The sequence below is a fragment of the Arvicanthis niloticus genome, chromosome 20 (genome assembly GCF_011762505.2).
Source record: "Arvicanthis niloticus isolate mArvNil1 chromosome 20, mArvNil1.pat.X, whole genome shotgun sequence".
In the NCBI taxonomy this organism is placed as follows: domain Eukaryota; kingdom Metazoa; phylum Chordata; class Mammalia; order Rodentia; family Muridae; genus Arvicanthis; species Arvicanthis niloticus.
In genome coordinates, this window is record NC_047677.1 from 22,757,308 (window position 1) to 22,775,758 (window position 18,451).

Below are 18,451 nucleotides of genomic sequence, written 5' to 3' on the forward strand. Positions count from 1 at the left end.
CTTGTCACTCACGCTTCATTACCCAATGAGAACCTGGAGCCGGAGCGTCAATCATACGGGAGGCGGGCTTTTCCGGGCTCTAAGCTCTGCAGGTTCCGTTCTGAAGCTGGGAAAATGCGAGTGTTTCTTTGCGTGTGCGGGGAGCTGTGAGGCGTGCGCGCGAGCTTGGAAGGCACGATATGGTGAGCGAGGGGCGGCGATCTGTGGAGGAGTGGGCTGCTGGGTCTCCGGATCCCTTGTGGTAGGCGATCCTTGGGACGGGATGGGAACTAGAGGCCAGATGTGGATTTGTATCAAATCCTTTGCGGTCCCTCTAATTCCTGTACCCGAGTGGTGGCCTCTGAATAACTTCGCTCTGTGGGATGCATCTGTGCAGAGCTTTGGGAACATGAGCTGTGTGTAGAAACATCTTTGTAGTCAACATGACCATGCTTGTGGTGCACCAGAGGACGGCAGGCTGCCGTTTTAGTTTATCTAGCATCTGTAGAATTTCTGTTCTTCGGATTTAACATGTAGGAGTAAGATCCATTTGGAGTTATTTGGTGAATGTTGTAAATGGAATCTTACATTTTAGGTAGCACTCCGCTATTATGCTGAGATGTAGAAGGGTACAATTGGTAACGGAAAGGATTTACCAATGCTTAGGAGATAATAGGTCACGTAGAGTTTAGCTAAGGGTGGGCTGCCTCTGAAACACCCCAAAGATGTGTGTGCCTATGAGGGCTGTAAGAGATTAGGTGTTTCATACACATGTTTGTTCAGCAGCATTGTGTAGACACTTTGGCTCCAACCATAAGGTCAGAGACAACCCTGATTTGAAACAGCCGCTAGTCCAATGCCCATATTAAATGACAGGAGTGTAAGAAGCTGCTTAAAGGAGCAGGTAGCCTCATAACCAACATTAAGACCCGGTGTGCCATAAAAGTCCCGTTTTCTTCTTAGGCGGTGGCTCCTTCCTCTGGATCCTGTTATATAGATGCAACCAGTTGTCCTTTTGTCAGAGAGCCAGGCAGCAGGGTAGTCCTCACTGTAGCTGTATCAGGGACTCTGCTTGCCTGCTGTGAGCCTCTGCTTGTATTAGTTATAAGAAGCAGTCACATCATTACTTCAATCTTATCTGCTACACACAACACTGACCTGAGCTGGAGAGCTGACAGGAGCTAGCTGCTGCTCAAGTGAACATCCACCTCAGTCCTCTTCTAATTTCTTATTAACATGCTCTCTACAACCCCCACCCCAGCTTTTATCTTGTCTCCCTTATACTTTTACAATCTTTCTCATAGTCTGGCACATTCATCTCTGGATCCTGTCACTGAAGAATGACCTGCTGTTCCAGGACACTGGTGTATTTAAGAATTAGTCCTAGGAATACTTTGTTGTGTAAATCTCCCTTCTGCCCAAGTGGTTAGACTTGGAGTCTCCTGTCCCTGTTTGAATTGTTCAAAGTGTAACCTGGGGTCTGAACCATATACAGGATGGAAAATCTGTTCTAGGCTGTCTGCTCTTTGAGCACTAGCCAGTGCTGGATCCATGCTATTCTTCAAGACTTTTTCTTCATTAATATCATAGGTTCATCAGGTTATTTCTCTCTGGGCAGACATATTAATTATGGAACAGCTGTACCTCCCGGGGAAAATGTTTCTGAGGGTCTGTCTCTTACCTTGTTTCAGGTAGGCTTGACCCTAGATATAGACTAGTCTATATGTCCACAGAGTACTTATCTTGCTGTCCACTTGAGTAGAATTAAAATTCTAAAACTCTTAAATTAAGGGGTTGTGCCATCATAGAGTTTTAAAATGACCAATTTGAGTCACTTAGACCACAAGAAACAGTTAAGCAATAGGAAAGGGATTTGTGTATGGAGCATGGCCTCTCCTTTCAGACCAGAATAGGAGGAATAGTTTATTGTGTACAGTGCAGGGGAAATGGGGAAGGCAATAGCTAGATCACTAGAAGTTTATTGTGTACAGTGCAGGGGAAATGGGGAAGGCAATAGCTAGAAGTTTAAAGCAGTCAGCTGCAGAGGCCACCATTATGAAGAAGGACCTGATTGAAGTGGGAGGGTGGTTTTGTAATTTCTCGACATGTTTTGATTCATGCCATGTGAATGAAGACAGGCCATATTGGTGGGTGTAGCATTTGGGGAGATTAGCTTGAGCCAATGAATATTGAATTTCCAATTAGGGAACTATTCTATGCAGATACATGCAATACTGGTTGAAATAATTAAGTCAGCTCAGAGGTTTGAGACACAGGCCACTCACTGTAGCTGTGTGTGTTAGGTTATAGACTCCAGCAGCTAATATTGTGTACAGGGGCAAGGACAATTGTTGATTCTCCCTGCTCCGCCCTCAACTCCATAACTTTATTTGGTCTTTAAAAGAAAATTAGAGCTGGGCGTTGGTGGTGCACACCTTTAATCCCAGCACTTGGGAGGCAGAGGCAGGCGGATTTCTGAGTTCGAGGCCAGCCTGGTCTACAGAGTGAGTTCCAGGATAGCCAGGACTACACAGAGAAACCTTGTTTTGAAAAAAACTGAAAAAAAAAAAAAAAAGAAAAAGAAAAGAAAAGAAAATTAGAGCAGTTCCCCACACTTGCTGATGATCTTACTGTCTACATAGGCTGTGATTTATGAAATACAATAGAAAGAATTAAAGAATATTAGACCTTTGAGAGGGCCCTAGGAGATCATTTAATGCCTTATTTTGTATATGAGAAACCTCAAACTCAGAGATGTTCTTGGATTTTACCCACTTCAATATCCACTTCTTCTAACAGAATTGCTTAGTGTTGACTTTGCTATCCTGCCTTAACTCTGGGAACCTGTGTGCTACCAGCCCCCACCTGGAGAATATTGAATCTGTGGGTGAAAAATACAGACACACACATTGCTCAATTCCAACTTTCCTTATTGACTCAATTTCTGGGCATCATTAATCTCCAGAGGCAAGCGTGCCCTCCCCAGTACTCTTAGCTCAACTCCCTAAATCTGTCCTCAACTTCAGTTGCTCATTTTCCTTCAGTCCCAGCTCAACACTCCCAATGGAGATCTGCCCGAGATCTTACATAGCTGGTTGGGTTTTCCTCCTCCAAAGCATGGTGAAAACTCTCTTTCTCCCCATCTTGAGTTTGCTCACTTGCTGTGGGAACATAGAAGTCCTGCCTATTCCACCTCGCTCGCTCAGTGGCCGCTAGCATCTTTATTGATGGATGAAGAACCAATTGGGGAACAGGACCTTTGTAGCCGAACCATCCCTACAGCTTAATGGTTTGTTTGTTTGTTTGTTTTTGTTTGTTTGGTTTGGTTGTTTTGAGACAGGGTTTCTCTGTGTTACCCTTGCCTGTCCTGGAATTTACTCTGTAGACCAGGCTGGCCTCAAAATCAGAGATCTGCCTGCCTCTGCCTCCCAAATGCTGGAATTAAAGGCATGTGCCACCACCGCCCGGCTCAGCTTAGTGTTTTTTAATTTCTCTAATTAAACAAGCAATTATCCACCAAAACAATGAAATCTACAGAGAGAAATGCCTCAGATATTCCAGGTTCTCTGCCCCTGCTTCTTAATCCACAAAGGCCCAAGGATATTGCTTTGTTCTTTTATCTATGTATTATTTAATTCATGTTTAATTTTTCATTAATGACTTTACTTCCCCATCAGAGCTTCCCCTCCCTTCTCTCCTTCCTGTCCCACCCTCTCACCTTTCCTTTTCCTATGCACCTCTCTCTTACTCCTCAGAGCAGGGGAAACCGCCCATGGATATCAGCCCACCTTGGCATATCAAGTTGTAGTAGGATTGGACACATTTTTTATTGAGGCTAGAGAAGGTGGTCCATTTAGGGGAAAGAGATCTAAAGGCAGGCAACAGAGTCAGACACAGCCCCTGCTACTCCTGTTAGCAGTCCCACATGAGCACCAAGCTGTATATCTCTTACACCTGTGTAGGGGGACTATGTCTATCCCATCATGCTCTCTGGGTGGTAGTTCAGTCTCTATGCCCAGATTAGTAGATTCTGTAGCTTTTCATGTGGTGTTCTTGCCCTGTCTGGCTCTTTCCTTCTTCCCTGTCTTCCACAACATTTCCCCAAGCTCAACCTAATGTTTGCCTTTGCGTCTCAGCATGTATTTCTTTCATCTAGTAGGTGAAGCCACTCAGATGATTGTTATGCTAGCCTCCCTTCTGCAAGTATAGCGGAATAATATTAAAAGTATCAAGTGTGGGTTCTCTCATGGCATGGGACTCAAGTTGGGCCAGTCATTTTTTGTTCATTCCCTTACTTTCTGTTTCCTCTTTATCTCTGCACTTCTTTTGGCAAGAAAAAATGTGGGTCAGTGGTTTTTGTGTAGCTTGGTATACCCATCCCTCTGTTGGAACTCTTGCCTGGTTATAGGAGTTGACCATTTCATGTTCCTTATCCCCTCTCACTAGGCGTCTTAGCTGTGGTCACCTTGTTTGTTTTAATGACAGTACCATGTGGATTTTATTACTATTGTTCTGTAATACAGATTGAGAACAGATATGGTGATATCTCCAGAAGTTCTTTTATCATAGAGGATTGCTATCCTGGGTGTTTTTTTAAATTTGGAATTCAGCATTGTTCTTTCAAGGTCTGTAAAGAATTATCTTGCTATTTTGATGGGAATTGCATTGATCTATAGATTGCTTTTGGTGTGATACCCATTTGTGCTATGTTAATCCTACCAGTCCAAGAGTATGGGAAAATTTTCCATCTTCTGAGATGTTCTTCAGTTTTTTTCTTCAAAGACATGAAGTTCTGGTCCTGAAGTCTTGCTGTGTTAGAGTTACAGCAAGTTATTTCATGTTACTTGTGGCTATTGAGAAATGTATTATTTCCCTAATATCCTTTTTTAGCTTCTTGATCATTTGTATAAAGATGGCTACTGAGTTTTTGAGTTAATTTTGTATCCAGCCTCTTTACTGATGGTGCTTATTACATGTAGGAATTCCTTGGTAAGATTTTGGGGCCGGAACCATATCTTCTGAAACTAGAGATATTGTGACTTCTTTCTTTTCAATTTGTATCCTTTTGATCTCCTTTAGTATTCTTATTGTTCTAGCCAGACTTCAAGTACTATATCGAAGAGACATGGAGAGAGTGTGCAGCTTTGTCAAATTTAAACAATGTCTTTTCTACAAATCAAGCGCTACATAGAATGAAAGGCATGGAAAAATTTTACAACGCCTAGCAGACTGAGTGGAGCCAAGTAGCTAGGTCAGCTGGCCTATGAACCCTGGGTCCCAGGAACTTGGCTGACCACAGTATAGATGTAGGGAAAAAAAATCTCACGGGGATGGGGGGGGAGAGGGGAGTGGGGGGGGGAGTCCAGCGGTGGGGCCCGGTGCTCCAGCAGCGGTTCCGGGGCATGCTCTTCACACCGGCCGGGGGTCCCACATTCACACAACCGCTGCGGGCTGGCGGTGGCTGCGGTTCGGGGTTCCAGAAGCTGACAGTCTGGCAGCGGCAGGCCCAGGGGACACGAGGAGTTTCCCAAAGCTTTATTGTTCATGGAATGTTGAGTGGATATGGATGGTATGCGCATCCCCGCCAAAAGCCAGGGGAGCCTGACTTTTATAGGGAGGGGAAAAGGGGCGGGAATAACTTAGTTAGCTACACCCCTGGCCTTTTGATAACTCATTAATATTTAAATCTCTGGAGGTGGAGACTTGTTAATCACACCCTCTACCTGTGTCCTACGTGATTGATGGGCACAGGTTAAATGGAGTTACCTCATCCACGGCCCAACATATAGATGGTTACATGTGATTAAGTTCTAGAGAAAAACATGTACAGGATGTTTCCCCTGTGAGTGTTGTGAACATTTGTTGATCCCTGTTATGCAAACTAAAAAAAGAGCTGTCTTTTCCCCATCATTTCCCCCAATGTTTCCTCTGCTTTGTGGTTTTTTCCTTTTATACCTCGCTCTTCTCCTGCTCGGGGTTGAACTCCTCTACCCCTGCATGGATTACGAGTCTTGGCTCCAGTGTACTGGTTCCGAAAGAAACCTCTTGGTGCTTGCATCAAGATTGGTCTCTTGCCCTGGGTGGTCGTGGCGCATGCCTCTAATCTCAGTACTTGGGAGGCAGAGGCAGGTGGATTTCTGAGTTTGAGGGTAGCCTGGTCTACAGAGTTAGTTCCAGGACAGCCAGGAATACACAGAGAAACCCTGTTTCAAAAAAACAAAAAAAACCAAACAAACAAACAAACAAAAAAATTGGTCTCTTTGGAGTTATTGAGTGGCTAAGTTATTCCTAGACTTGAGTGAGTGTCTCCCTCTCAGGGGTCTTTCACTGGGGCCTCCTCTGGGATCTGCGACCACCCTAATCTCCAAGAACCTGCTTGGAGGTAGGGCATTTATCTGTATTTTGTCTGCAATTCGTCTGTCTGTCTCTCTTTGATTTTGGGTAAATTTGTGAACAAGCACTTTCAGTTTTACAGCCATTCTCGTTTCGAGAGGAAACGAAGGGAGCGATCGGCAGCCGTACTTGTGGATCACTGGCTGTAGCTCTGGGAGAAGTCCCAGGAAGATAGGGACCCCAGGGACTCCTGGGTGATTTCCCTCTGGAGGCCAGGGAGGAAACGGTAGTCCTCTTTGAGTGGAGGATGCGAGGTGGTGTTGGCATTTGAGATTAAGGAGTATTTTTACTACTCTGTTTTAGTGTGTTCTGTGCCTGTGTTTTGTGTTGCTCTTGACAGTGGGACAGACTGTGACAACTCCTTTAAGTTTGACTCTGGGCCATTGGACTGAAGTAAGAACTAGAGCCCATAATTTGTCAGTTGAGGTTAGGAAAGGACCATGGAAAACAAGCGAGATCTCAGGCAAGAAAGAAACTTGACTAGGATTTTGGCCACAGTAGTAGGAGAAAGGGACAGAGAGAAGACAGGATTTAGACAGACAGGGAACCTGGGAAACAGGATCACAACAGAGCCAAGGAGAACTGCAGAGGCGCCTATTAGAGAAGGATCAGTGTGCCTACTGTAAAAAGAAGGACATTGGGCACGAGAATGCCACAAGAAGAAGGGTACACCTAAGGTTCTGGCCTTGAAGATGATGATTAGATGGGATGGGGCTTGGACCCCCTCCCTGAGCCTAGTGTAACCCTAAACGTGGAGCGGACCCCTATGGACTCCTTGGTTGATACGGGAGCAGAACACTCTGTATTAAAGCAGCCATTAGGGGTGTTGAAAAATAAGAAGACCATGGTTATAGGGGCAACTGGTCAGAAAGAGTATCCTTGGACAACATCACAGATTGTAGACCTTAGAAAAGGCCAAGTAACTCATTCCTTTCTAGTCATTCTTGAATGTCCCATGCCTTTACTAGGAAGAGATTTATTGACAAAACTGAAGGCTCAGGTCAAGTTTACAAATCAGGAGGGACCAGATGTAACGTGGGGGACTCCTACATCCATGATACTGTCCTTGAAACTAAAAGAAGAGTACTGGCTCCATGAGCCTCAGAGGCAGCAGGGAGCCCCAGATCTCAACAAATGGCTGATGGAGTTTTCAAAAGCCTGGGCTGAGACTGGAGGTTTGGGGATGGTGGAAAGAGTCCCTCCCATAGTGGTGGGACTGAAGACCAGTGCCTGCCCTATTGGGGTGTGAAAGTACCCAATGAGCCGAGAGACCAGAGAAGGGATTAGGCCTCATATCCAGAGACAGTTACAACAGGGCATCCTGACCCGCTGCCAGTCATCCTGGAACACCCCTTTACTGCCAGTAAAAAAGCCTGGCACCAATGGTTATAGCCCATACAGGACTTGAGAGAATTCAACAACAGGGTCCAGGATATTCACCCAACTGTGCCTAATTCCTAAAACCTTCTCAGTTCGCACCCATCAGAAAGAAATTGGTATACTGTCTTAGATCTGAAGGATGCCTTCTTCTGTCTAAAATTACACCACAACAGCCAACCCATTTTTGCCTTCGAATGGAGAGATCCGATACTGCATTATTGGGTCAATTGAGTTGGACGAGGTTGCCTCAGGGATTTAAACACTCACCCACCCTTTTTGATGAAGCTATCCATCGAGACCTAGCTTCCTTCAGAGCTGAGAATCCTTAGGTGACCTTGTAGCAGTATGTAGACAACCTACTCCTGGTGGCATCCACAGAGCTAGAGTGCCTACAAGGAACCAGGAAGCTACACACAGAACTGGTTGAGTTGGGATACTGGTCTTCTGCTAAGAAAGCCCAGTTGTGTAAGACTGAGATTATTTATCTGGGATACACGCTGTGAGATGGGAAACAATGACTGAGGGAGGCCAGGAAGAAGACTGTAACCCAGATCTTTGTCCCAACCACCCTGCTACAGGTGAGGGGATTTCTAGGCACCACTGGCTTTTGCAGGCTTTAAATTTTAGGGTTTGCTGCGATGGCAGCCTTGCTGTATCCCCTGACAAAAGAAGAAGGAATGTTTACATGGACTCCAGACCATCAGAAAGCCTTTGAAAATATTAAAAGGGCCCTGCTAAAAGCCCCAGCATTAGCTTTGCGAGACATAACAAAGCTTTTCATGCTGTATGTGGATGAGAGGGTGGGGGTCACCAGAGGGGTCCTCACTCAAGCCTTAGGACCTTGGAAGAGGCCAGTGGCCAACCTATCTAAGAAATTAGACCCTGTCGCCAGCAGGTGGTCTACCTGCCTAAGGGCTATGGCTGCTGTGATTGTGCTGCTCAAAGACACTGACAAATGAACCCTAGGACAACAAGTGACTGTAGTGGCGCTTCATGCCCTTGAAAGCATCATCCAACAACCCACTGATCAATGCATGACCAACGCTCGCATGACTCATTATCAGAGCCTGCTATTGACTGATAGAATAATCTTTACGCCCCCGCCAACACCCCCTCCCACCCCCGTTTTAAACCCTGCTACACTGTTGCCTGTGGCCGAGGACTCCTCCCTTGTCCATCATGGCATTGGTGTCCTGGCAGAAGAAATCGCTGTCTGGAGTGACCTAACAGATCAACCTTGGTCAGGAAGCCCTAACTGGTATACTGATGGCAGCAGCTTCGTGGTAGAAGGTAAGCTAATGGCAGGGGCGACAGTAGTAGACGGAAAGCAGGTAATTTGGTCCAGCAGTCTACCAGAAGGAACATCTGCTCAGAAAGCAGAACTTATCGCATTGACACAAGCCCTGAAACTATTCCAGTAGTTGCTCCTCAAACTCACTGGGTCCAGCCCCCCCAACCCCCATCCATTCATCCTGTTGTCATCACAACACTGCACTCCTCATGCCTACTCCACCCAAAACATTCTGTTTCCAGTTTGCAAGGAGATCCTTGTCCATCCCCACTCCCCAAGTCTTTCTTGTTACTTAGCCTCTCTGGGTTCATGGATTGCAGTGTGCTTATCCTTCACTTAATAGCTAATATCTAATTTTCAGTGAGTACCTACCATGTTTGTCTTTCTGAGTCTAGGTTACCACACTCAAGATGGTGTTTTCTCATTGCATGCATTTGCCTGCAAGTGCCATGATCCTGATTTTGCTAACAGCTGAGTAATATACTGTCGTTTAAATATACCACATTTTCTTTAACCATTCTTCCCACTGAGGGGTGTCTAGACTGCTTCTAGTTTCTGTCTACTATGAATAAATTTTATAACTATAATTGAAAAAGTATCCTGTGTTAAGATAGAACATCTTTTTGGTATATGCCCAAGAGTGGTATAGCTGTGTCTTGAAGTCTTGATTCCCAACTCTCTGAAATACTACCATATCAGTTTCCATAGTGGCTGTAAAGTTTGTCCTCCCAACAGGAATGGGTTAATTTTCTCCTTGTTCTACATTCTTATCAGTATGAGCTGTCACTTATTTTGTTGATCTTAGCATTCTGACACTTGTAAGATGGGATCTCATAATGGAATTGGTTTGAATTTCCCTGAAGACTAAGGATGTTGAAGATTTCTGTCAATGTTTGTTAGCCATCTGTGATTCCACTATTGAGGGTTCTCTGTTTAGACCCATACTCTCTTTTGTACTTGGATTGTTAAGTTTGTTGATGTTTAGCTTATTGAGTTCTTTATATATTTTGGATACAGGCCTCAGTAATATGTGGAGTTGGTAAAAATCTTTCCTCACTGTATTGGTCAGTTTTATCCTATTGAAGTTGTTCTTTGTATTAGAGAAACTTTTTAGTATCATTAGGTCCAATTCATTCATTGTTGATCTTAGTGCTAGCATGGTTGGTCTTCTGTTTAGGAAGTCGTCTCTTGTGTGAATGTCTTGAAGGCTATTCCTTATTCTCTCTTCCATCAGGTTCAGTGTTCTCTTTTTATGTTGAGATTTATAGTCCATTTGAATTTGTTTTGTACAGGGTGATTAATATGGATGTACTTGTGTACTCACATACGCATATGCAATTAGACCAGTTCCATTTGTTGAAAATGCTTTCTTTTCGCTATTGTATCTTTCCAGCTTCTTTATCAAAAATTAAACGTTCATAGGTATCTGAATTTATGTGCAAGGCTTTGATTTGCTTGTATTGATTGATATGTCATTTTTAATGCTAATACTATGAAAGTTTTATTACTATATCTCTATAGTACAGCTTGACATCAGGCATGGTGATACCACCAGAACTATTATTGTTCAGGTCTTCTGGGTTTTTTATTGTACGATATGAAAATAAGCATTGACCTTTCAAGGTCTAAAAAATAATTGTGCTGGAATGTAATGGGAATTGTGGTGCATCTTTAGATTGCTTTTGGTAGGATGTCCATTTCATTATGTTAATTCTACTAACGTGCTGAATGTGGGGACATCTTTCAGTCTTTTGGTATTTTCTTCAAAGTTCTTGTCAAACAAGTTTTTTACTGGCTTGTGGACAGTTATCCCAAGATTTATTATTATTATTATTTGTGGCTATTGTGTTGTTTCCTGTAATGTTCTTCTTAGCCTGTTTGTCATTCATATGTAAGAGAGCTATGATTTTTTTTTTTTTTTGAGGTAATCTTGTATCCAGCCATTTTGCTGAAGGTGTTTATCAACTGGTAGATTTTTTTTTGGTACTGCTTATATGTACTATCATATCATCCCCAAATAATGATACTTGACTACTTTCTTTCTAATTTGTATTTCATTTATCTTATTTAGTTGTCTTATTGCTCCAGCTAGAATTTCCAATACTATTTGAATAGACATGGACAGAATAGACAACCATGTTTTTTTTTTAAATGATATTTGTAAAGCATCTTTGAATTTCTCTCCATTTAATTTGTTGTTGGCTGTAGGCTTTTTGTAAATTACCTTTATGATGTGTATGTATGTCCTCTTTATTCCTGGTCTCTAAACACTTTTATTATTAAGAAGAGGCACTGTATTTTGACAAAGGCCTTTTCAGTGTCTAATGAGATGGTCAGGTGATTTTTTTCTTTCATATTATTTATATGGTAGAATATATTGACTGATTTGTTTTTTATGTTGAACCATCCCTGTGTGCCTTGGAGGAAGCTGACTTTGTCACTTGAATGTTTATCTTATCTTTTGTATGTTTGGTTTTAATGATTCTGAGTATCTTGCCTGTATGCAGGGATGCCCATCACATGTTGCATGTATGATGCTCAGCGTCGTCACAACATGGCCTTAGAACCTCTGAACTTGGGATTATTGATTGTTGTGACCTCTCATGTACACACTGACAATTGAACCCATCTCAGTGACACTTGAACCCATCTCATCTGTAAGACCATGTGCTGTTAATTCCTGTTTTTTTTTCTCTTGCCCTATATGGTTTATGAGGTCTACATATACATTGCTTATATGTTCAACTGTCCATCTCTAACTGTTTCAACAGGCATTCTCTTCTAGTAAAGTTTTCTTTATTCTACGATTTAAACGGTGACAGTTTACTAGAAGATGAATAGAGAAGTGGAGTGGATGCATGAATCTTTTTAAGAAGTTCACTGAGACCTTCTGAGTTTTTGCATGTGGTTTTTGTTCATGTGGTTGTATTTTGGGGTGGTGGTGGCAGGTTAATATTTACTTTAAGCAGTCCTGAAACTCATTACATAGACTAGGCTGGTCTTCAATTAGATTCACATATCTCTGTCTCCTGGATGGTACAGTTAAAGGCATGAGCCAACACACCCAGCTTGCCTATCTTTTTTGTATAGTTAGTCATCATTCAGATCATTTCTCTGATGTGTATAGTATTGATCTATTTGTGTCTAACTGTATGGTTGTTAATAGGACTTTGTTCTGCAAGTTTACATCCTATGTAAAGGGCCCAGAAATGACAGGGGCGGAGCTCCATTTCAATTTCCTTCTAAAATGACTTGGTGATTACATTAGAATTTCTGTATCATGGAGTAAGCATGGAAATCACCAGAGTTATATGAATGTATTCTTAAAGAAGTATATATTTAATATATTGTCAGAATTATGCTTTCTGTTGATTACATGTATGGATATTTTAGGATGCACTGACATATGATGATGTCCACATTAACTTCACTCCAGAAGAATGGGCTTTGCTGGATCCTTCCCAGAAGAATCTCTACACAGATGTTATGCTGGAGACCTACAGGAACCTCATTGCTATAGGTAAGACTATGAATTTTAATTCATTGTTTAAAATATGAGGAAAGGAGTTTCCTTTTTTTTTTCTTTTCTTTCTTACTTTCTTTTTTTTTTTTTTTTTTTTTTTTTTGTTGTTGTTGTTGTTGTTTGTTTATCGAAATAGGGTTTCTCTGTGTAGCCCTGGCTTTCCTGGAACTCACTCTGTAGACCAGGCTGGCCTCAAACTCAGAAATCCATCTGCCTCTGCCTCCCAAGTGCTGGGATTAAAGGCATGCGCCAACACTGCCGGGTGGAAAGGCTTTTCTTGGTTGCTGAGATCTTCTTTAATTTTGATTGTGAAAGAGGAACAATGTGGTAAATAAATCAGGCATAGTTCTAACCTTCATTGAGGAGAGTAACAACTTTTCATCAGCTTTCAATTATATATCATACATTTTCTGGTAATATATTTTAGGTTACAAATCAGAAGACAGTAATATTGAAGAACATCTTCAAAATTCTAAAATACATGGAAGGTAAGTTTCATGTTCAAGCTGATACAAATGTGTCTCTGAAGAAATCTGAGTGTGCCCTTGAAGTTTTAAGAAAACTGAGTGTAAACAAGCATAGCTTTAAGTGTATTGATGATCAGTGAATTCTCACAACACCATGTACCTCAATGTCAGGTAGTCGGAAAAAAGCACAAGGAAACAATGACTTAACAGCTATTACATTTTAATTATATCCCCACGGGAGCTGCTCTATATAACTGCCAGTTGATTTAGGTTGATATCTGTCAGTTATTGTGAAGGACATATACATAGATTAGATGATAAATGTATGTCTAAAATCTTCTAATAGACAAATATTTCATAATAAATCCCACATTACTCATATACGTTTAATGATTTACCAAAGTTTAGTGAGAAGGGTAATTTATGAGATTCAAGAACATTATGGTGGAGAAACCTTTATATTTATATTACATCTCTGTGAAGAACAAACAGTTAAATTGTATGAATGCAATGTGGAAACCTTTTTGTTTTTATTCTTCCCATAATTGATATATGTCACATTAGATAAAAGCCATGTGAACAACTGGAACATGGAAAGTACCTTTTTCTCTGACAACAATTAGAAGATATACAGTTGTCCCCACTTTGAGTAGACTGTGAAGGTGATCTGAGTTTACAATTAATTGTGTATCCAACCTCATTGCGAATATGTAAATACATTCACACTGCAGAAAAGCCCTTTGAGTACAAGAAATATGGACATTCTTCTGTTTCTCCTGTTTATTTTGTAAATGTAACATAACAATATAGCAAAATGATGAGTACAGTCAGTGTGGCAAAGCTCTGAGTTCTTCCAGTTCTCTTTAGAAATGTGGAAAAACTCACATGATGTCAGGGGCAGCTTTGCTTATACACAGAAGGCCTAAAATCAGCCATAGGCCTAATTCAGCCTTCTAACACAAAGTCTTTGTAAAAAAAACACTGAAACAGATACATAAACAAACAGATATTATAAACAAGCACCTTTGGTTTCTTGTTTTGGCCCGAGCTGCCCCACTCTTGGGGGCCAAAATATCGGGCACCGCTCTGTCAATGTTGAAACCCACACTGCCAAAAGCCTTGGGGGCTAAACTGTTAGAGCCCGCACTAAGCTGCTCCCCAAGCTGCTCCAGTCCGAGGGTCGGGGGCTCAGCAAGAGAGAGTGAGGATGGACGAGAGGAATGGAGACCAGACAGAGTGTGATTCAATCCCATTTATTCTTCAGTCTCTCTAGTTCAAGTCCCAAGTCTTGAGTTCCTAGTCCCTAGTTTCTAGTCCCTAGTGCCTCCAAGTTCCAAGTTTCTTCTTCCAAGTGATAAGTGCCTAATGTCTAATAATCTGTCTCAAGTCTCAAGTGCCTACTGTCTAATTCCAAGTTCTTCCTCCAAGTTCCAAGTGCCTAATACCTAATAACTAACTCCTAATGCCTAATAATAATCTGTTGCCAGTCTCCAGTCTCATGTGCCTACTACCAAGTGCCTAATAATCTGTTGCTTTCGTCTGTCTGCCTCTAGCCTTTTATATGTCTCACTTCTAAGCCACGCCTCTAAGTCACGCCCTTAGGTCTTATCTCTAAATCACACCTTTAAGTCTCACACACCCAAGGGAAGATCCTGGGTATCTAAAACAAGATGTTATCAGAGTGTGCTCAGCTGTTGTAGGCTATTGTAATCAAGTCTCTTATCAGGGTGTATGGCTCAAGATGGCTGCAAGGATGATATCTGCCTTCTGGCGGCTCCCCACAGAAAGTATTCAGCCTGGGTCATCATAGACCTTGTAGATAAGTAGCCTTGGTGGATAGTACCAACTTAGATTAGGACAAGTGAATCCTAGGTGGAGTCATAGTGACCTGTCCCCTGAACCTTCACCCAGCTGACACTCTGTTCTGGAAGATATCTGTACTCCTCCTGAACACCTACACTCCTGCATCATCCCCTTCCCCACATCCTGCCTTTTTGTGTATATAATCCCTTTGTGAAAAAGTAAAAATTGCGATTTGATCAGCCTATAGACAGATCACTATTTTTTGCGTCTTTGCCAGTTCCCCCACCCCCCCCGCTCTCTTTCAGAAGTCCTCCCTGAAATCCCTGTTTAATGCCCTGCTGGATAGGAAAACATGAAAAAAGGGTGTAATAAAGATGAACCATGTACTAAACTCTTTACCCACCACAGGTATATTCTAATATACAAAAGAAACCACAATAAAGTAAAAACTTATGAATCCAAACAAGTGATAAAACCTTAAGATTTGATCTTTTTTTTCCGTAAACTAGACAAAATTGTAAAATTAAATCATATAGATAAAAAGAATCATCATTGTAATCAATGTGGTAGTGTTTACACATTGTAATTGTCTTCACAGGTATAAAGGAAGTCTTGCCAGAGAGAAACCCTATGAATATACTCAATGTGATAAAGCCTCTACACATCACAGTGGTCTTCAAAGGCATGAAAGAATTCATACTAGAGAGAAACCTCATAATTGTTATCAATGTGCTAAAGCCTTTCCAGATTACTGTACTCTTCAAAACCATGAAAGAACACGTACTGGAGAGAAAACTTATGAATGTGATCAATGTGGTAAAGGCTTTACACAACAAGCTTACCTTCGAAACCATAAAAAAACACACACTGGAGAGAAACCCTACGAATGCAATGAATGTGGTAAAGCCTTTTCACAACAGAGTCATCTCCGAAAGCATAAAAGAACACATTCTGGAGAGAAACCCCATGAATGTAATGAATGTGGTAAAGCCTTTGCACAACACAGTAGTCTCCAAATCCATAAAAGAACACATACTGGAGAGAAACCGTATGAATGTAATGAATGTGGTAAAGCCTTTGCACACTCCAGTAGTCTCCAAATGCATAGAAGAACACACACTGGAGAGAAACCGTATGAATGTAATGAATGTGGTAAAGCCTTTGCACACTACAGTAATCTCCAAATGCATAAAAGAACACACACTGGAGAGAAACCCTATGAATGTAATGAATGTGGTAAAGCCTTTTCACAACAGAGTCATCTCCAAAACCATAAAAGAACACATTCTGGAGAGAAACCTCATGAATGTAATGAATGTGGTAAAGCCTTTGCACATAACTGTAGTCTCCAAAAGCATAAAAGAACACATTCTGGAGAAAAACCCTATGAATGTAATGAATGTGGTAAAGCCTTTGCACAACAGAATCATCTCCGAAAGCATAAAAGAACACATTCTGGAGAGAAACCCCATGAATGTAATGAATGTGGTAAAGCCTTTTCAGAACACAGTAGTCTCCAAATGCATAAAAGAACACATTCTGGAGAGAAACCCTATGAATGTAATGAATGTGGTAAAGCCTTTGCACACTCCAGTAGTCTCCAAATGCATAAAAGAACACACACTGGAGAGAAACCGTATGAATGTAATGAATGTGGTAAAGTCTTTGCACACCACAGTAATCTCCAAATGCATAAAAGAACACACACTGGAGAGAAACCCTGTGAATGTAATGAGTGTGGTAAAGCTTTTTTATACCACAGTAGTCTCCGAAAGCATAAAAGAACACATTCTGGAGAGAAACCGTATGAATGTAATGAATGTGGTAAAGCCTTTGCACAACAGAGTCATCTCCAAAACCATAAAAGAATTCATACTGGAGAGAAACCTTATGAATGTAATGAATGTGGTAAAGCCTTTGCACATATCTGTAGTCTCCAAAAGCATAAAAGAACACATTCTGGAGAGAAACCCTATGAGTGTAATGAATGTGATAAAGCCTTTTCACAACACAGTAGTCTCCAAAACCATAAAAGGACACAATCTGGAGAGAAGCCCTATGAATGTAATGAATGTGGTAAAGCCTTTTCTCAACATAGTAGTCTTCAAAAACATAAAAGAAGTTATACTGGACAGAAGCCCTATGAATGTAATGAATGTGGTAAAGCCTTTGCACAACACAGGGGTCTCCAACAACATCAAAGAACACATACTGGAGAGAAACCCTATGAATGCAAGCAATGTGGTAAAGCCTTTTCACAACACAGTAGTCTTCAAAAGCATAAAAGAACACATACTGGACAGAAGCCCTATGAATGTACTGAATGTGGTAAAGGCTTTTCACAACACAGTGGTCTCCAACAACATCAAAGAACACATACTGGAGAGAAACCCTATGAATGCAAGCAATGTGGTAAAGCCTTTTCACAACACAGTAGTCTTCAAAAGCATAAAAGAACACATACTGGACAGAAGCCCTATGAATGTACTGAATGTGGTAAAGGCTTTTCACAACACAGTGGTCTCCAACAACATAAAAGAACACATACTGGGGAGAAACTTTATGAATGTAATCAATGTGGTAAAGCCTTTTCACAACAGGGTCATCTTCTGAAACATAAAAAAACACATACTGGAGAGAAACTCTATGTATGTAATTAATGTGGTGAAGCCTTTGCAGTGTTTCTGTACTTTTCAGAATCCTTTGAGAGAAAAGATTTGAGAGAATGGTTTTCAGCTGGCATTCATTCTAAAGCCAAGAAAAAAAGCCAGGTTCAGAACTAAGTCTTTTAGTTAGGAGAGATGACAGAGGTTCTGGTTAGTCAACAAAAGGATGAACTGGATATTATGTCTATCTTGTACCTAACTGACACAAATTGGTATCATTATGCTCTAATTGTATTTTGAGAGAAAAGTTTTAACAGGAAGGGTGATAAGTAGGAGGAGCTAATGTGGGAGGAGTAAGGAGAGGAAGAGGAGTAGTAAGCAGAGGAGAGGGGGAGGTAGGAGACAACAGAGAGGGGAGGGGGGAGGAGAGGGAGGAGAAACATAACATGGAGGCAGATGTTCGTGTGTCTCTGCAAGTCAAAGATAGTTGATATATCTAGGTTGGGTATTGGGTTACACTTTCTATTGTATGGGCATCTTGGTATTGAGCATTACCAAACTTATAAAGCCCTTGATTAACATTAAAGAATTGTATAAAAGCAAAAAGGAGGAGAAGGGATGGGATAAGGGTTTTCTAGGGAGGGGAAATTGGGAAAGGGGATGGCATCTGAAATGTAAATAAAATATTCAATAAAAAATAAAGAAAAAAAAATGAAGACATTACTGAATTTTAAGTCATTTGTTAGGAATTTCTATGAAGTGAAATCGTTTTGTTTAACTTCTTTTTATTTCATTCTGTCTAGGCCCTGGAACATTAATTTAGAATTTAAGGTTATTGCAAAATCTACCATCTTGACCATACTATTTTCTACTTTGTTTCTGTGGCTTCAGTAGTCAATGAGGCAGAGGTGGGCAAGATTCAAGGAAAGAAGAAAATGTGTTGTTTTGGGTTCTGGTTGCTAGACTACACCATGCTATGCTGAGTCTCCATTGTCTTTTACTCTCTGCA

General features: G+C 41.4%; 1 protein-coding gene across 3 annotated transcripts in view; it reads left to right on the forward strand.

Moving 5' to 3' along the window:
* The window catches only part of LOC117724570 (uncharacterized), a 33,271-nt gene extending 15,095 nt beyond the window's left edge, over positions 1-18,176 (forward strand). Inside the window, exons 1-4 of one of the 3 annotated variants that reach the window (XM_076917217.1) lie at positions 66-182; positions 12,437-12,563; positions 12,994-13,054; positions 15,435-18,176. In XM_076917217.1, coding sequence (XP_076773332.1) covers positions 180-182; positions 12,437-12,563; positions 12,994-13,054; positions 15,435-17,496 — 2,253 coding nt within the window. In that variant the 5' untranslated portion in view covers positions 66-179 and the 3' untranslated portion in view covers positions 17,497-18,176. Of the gene's footprint in view, positions 1-65; positions 183-12,436; positions 12,564-12,993; positions 13,055-15,434 lie in introns of those variants that run through there. The other 2 variants (XM_076917218.1, XM_076917219.1) reach the window with 2 other exon arrangements.
* The last annotated feature ends 275 nt before the right edge of the window (positions 18,177-18,451 follow it).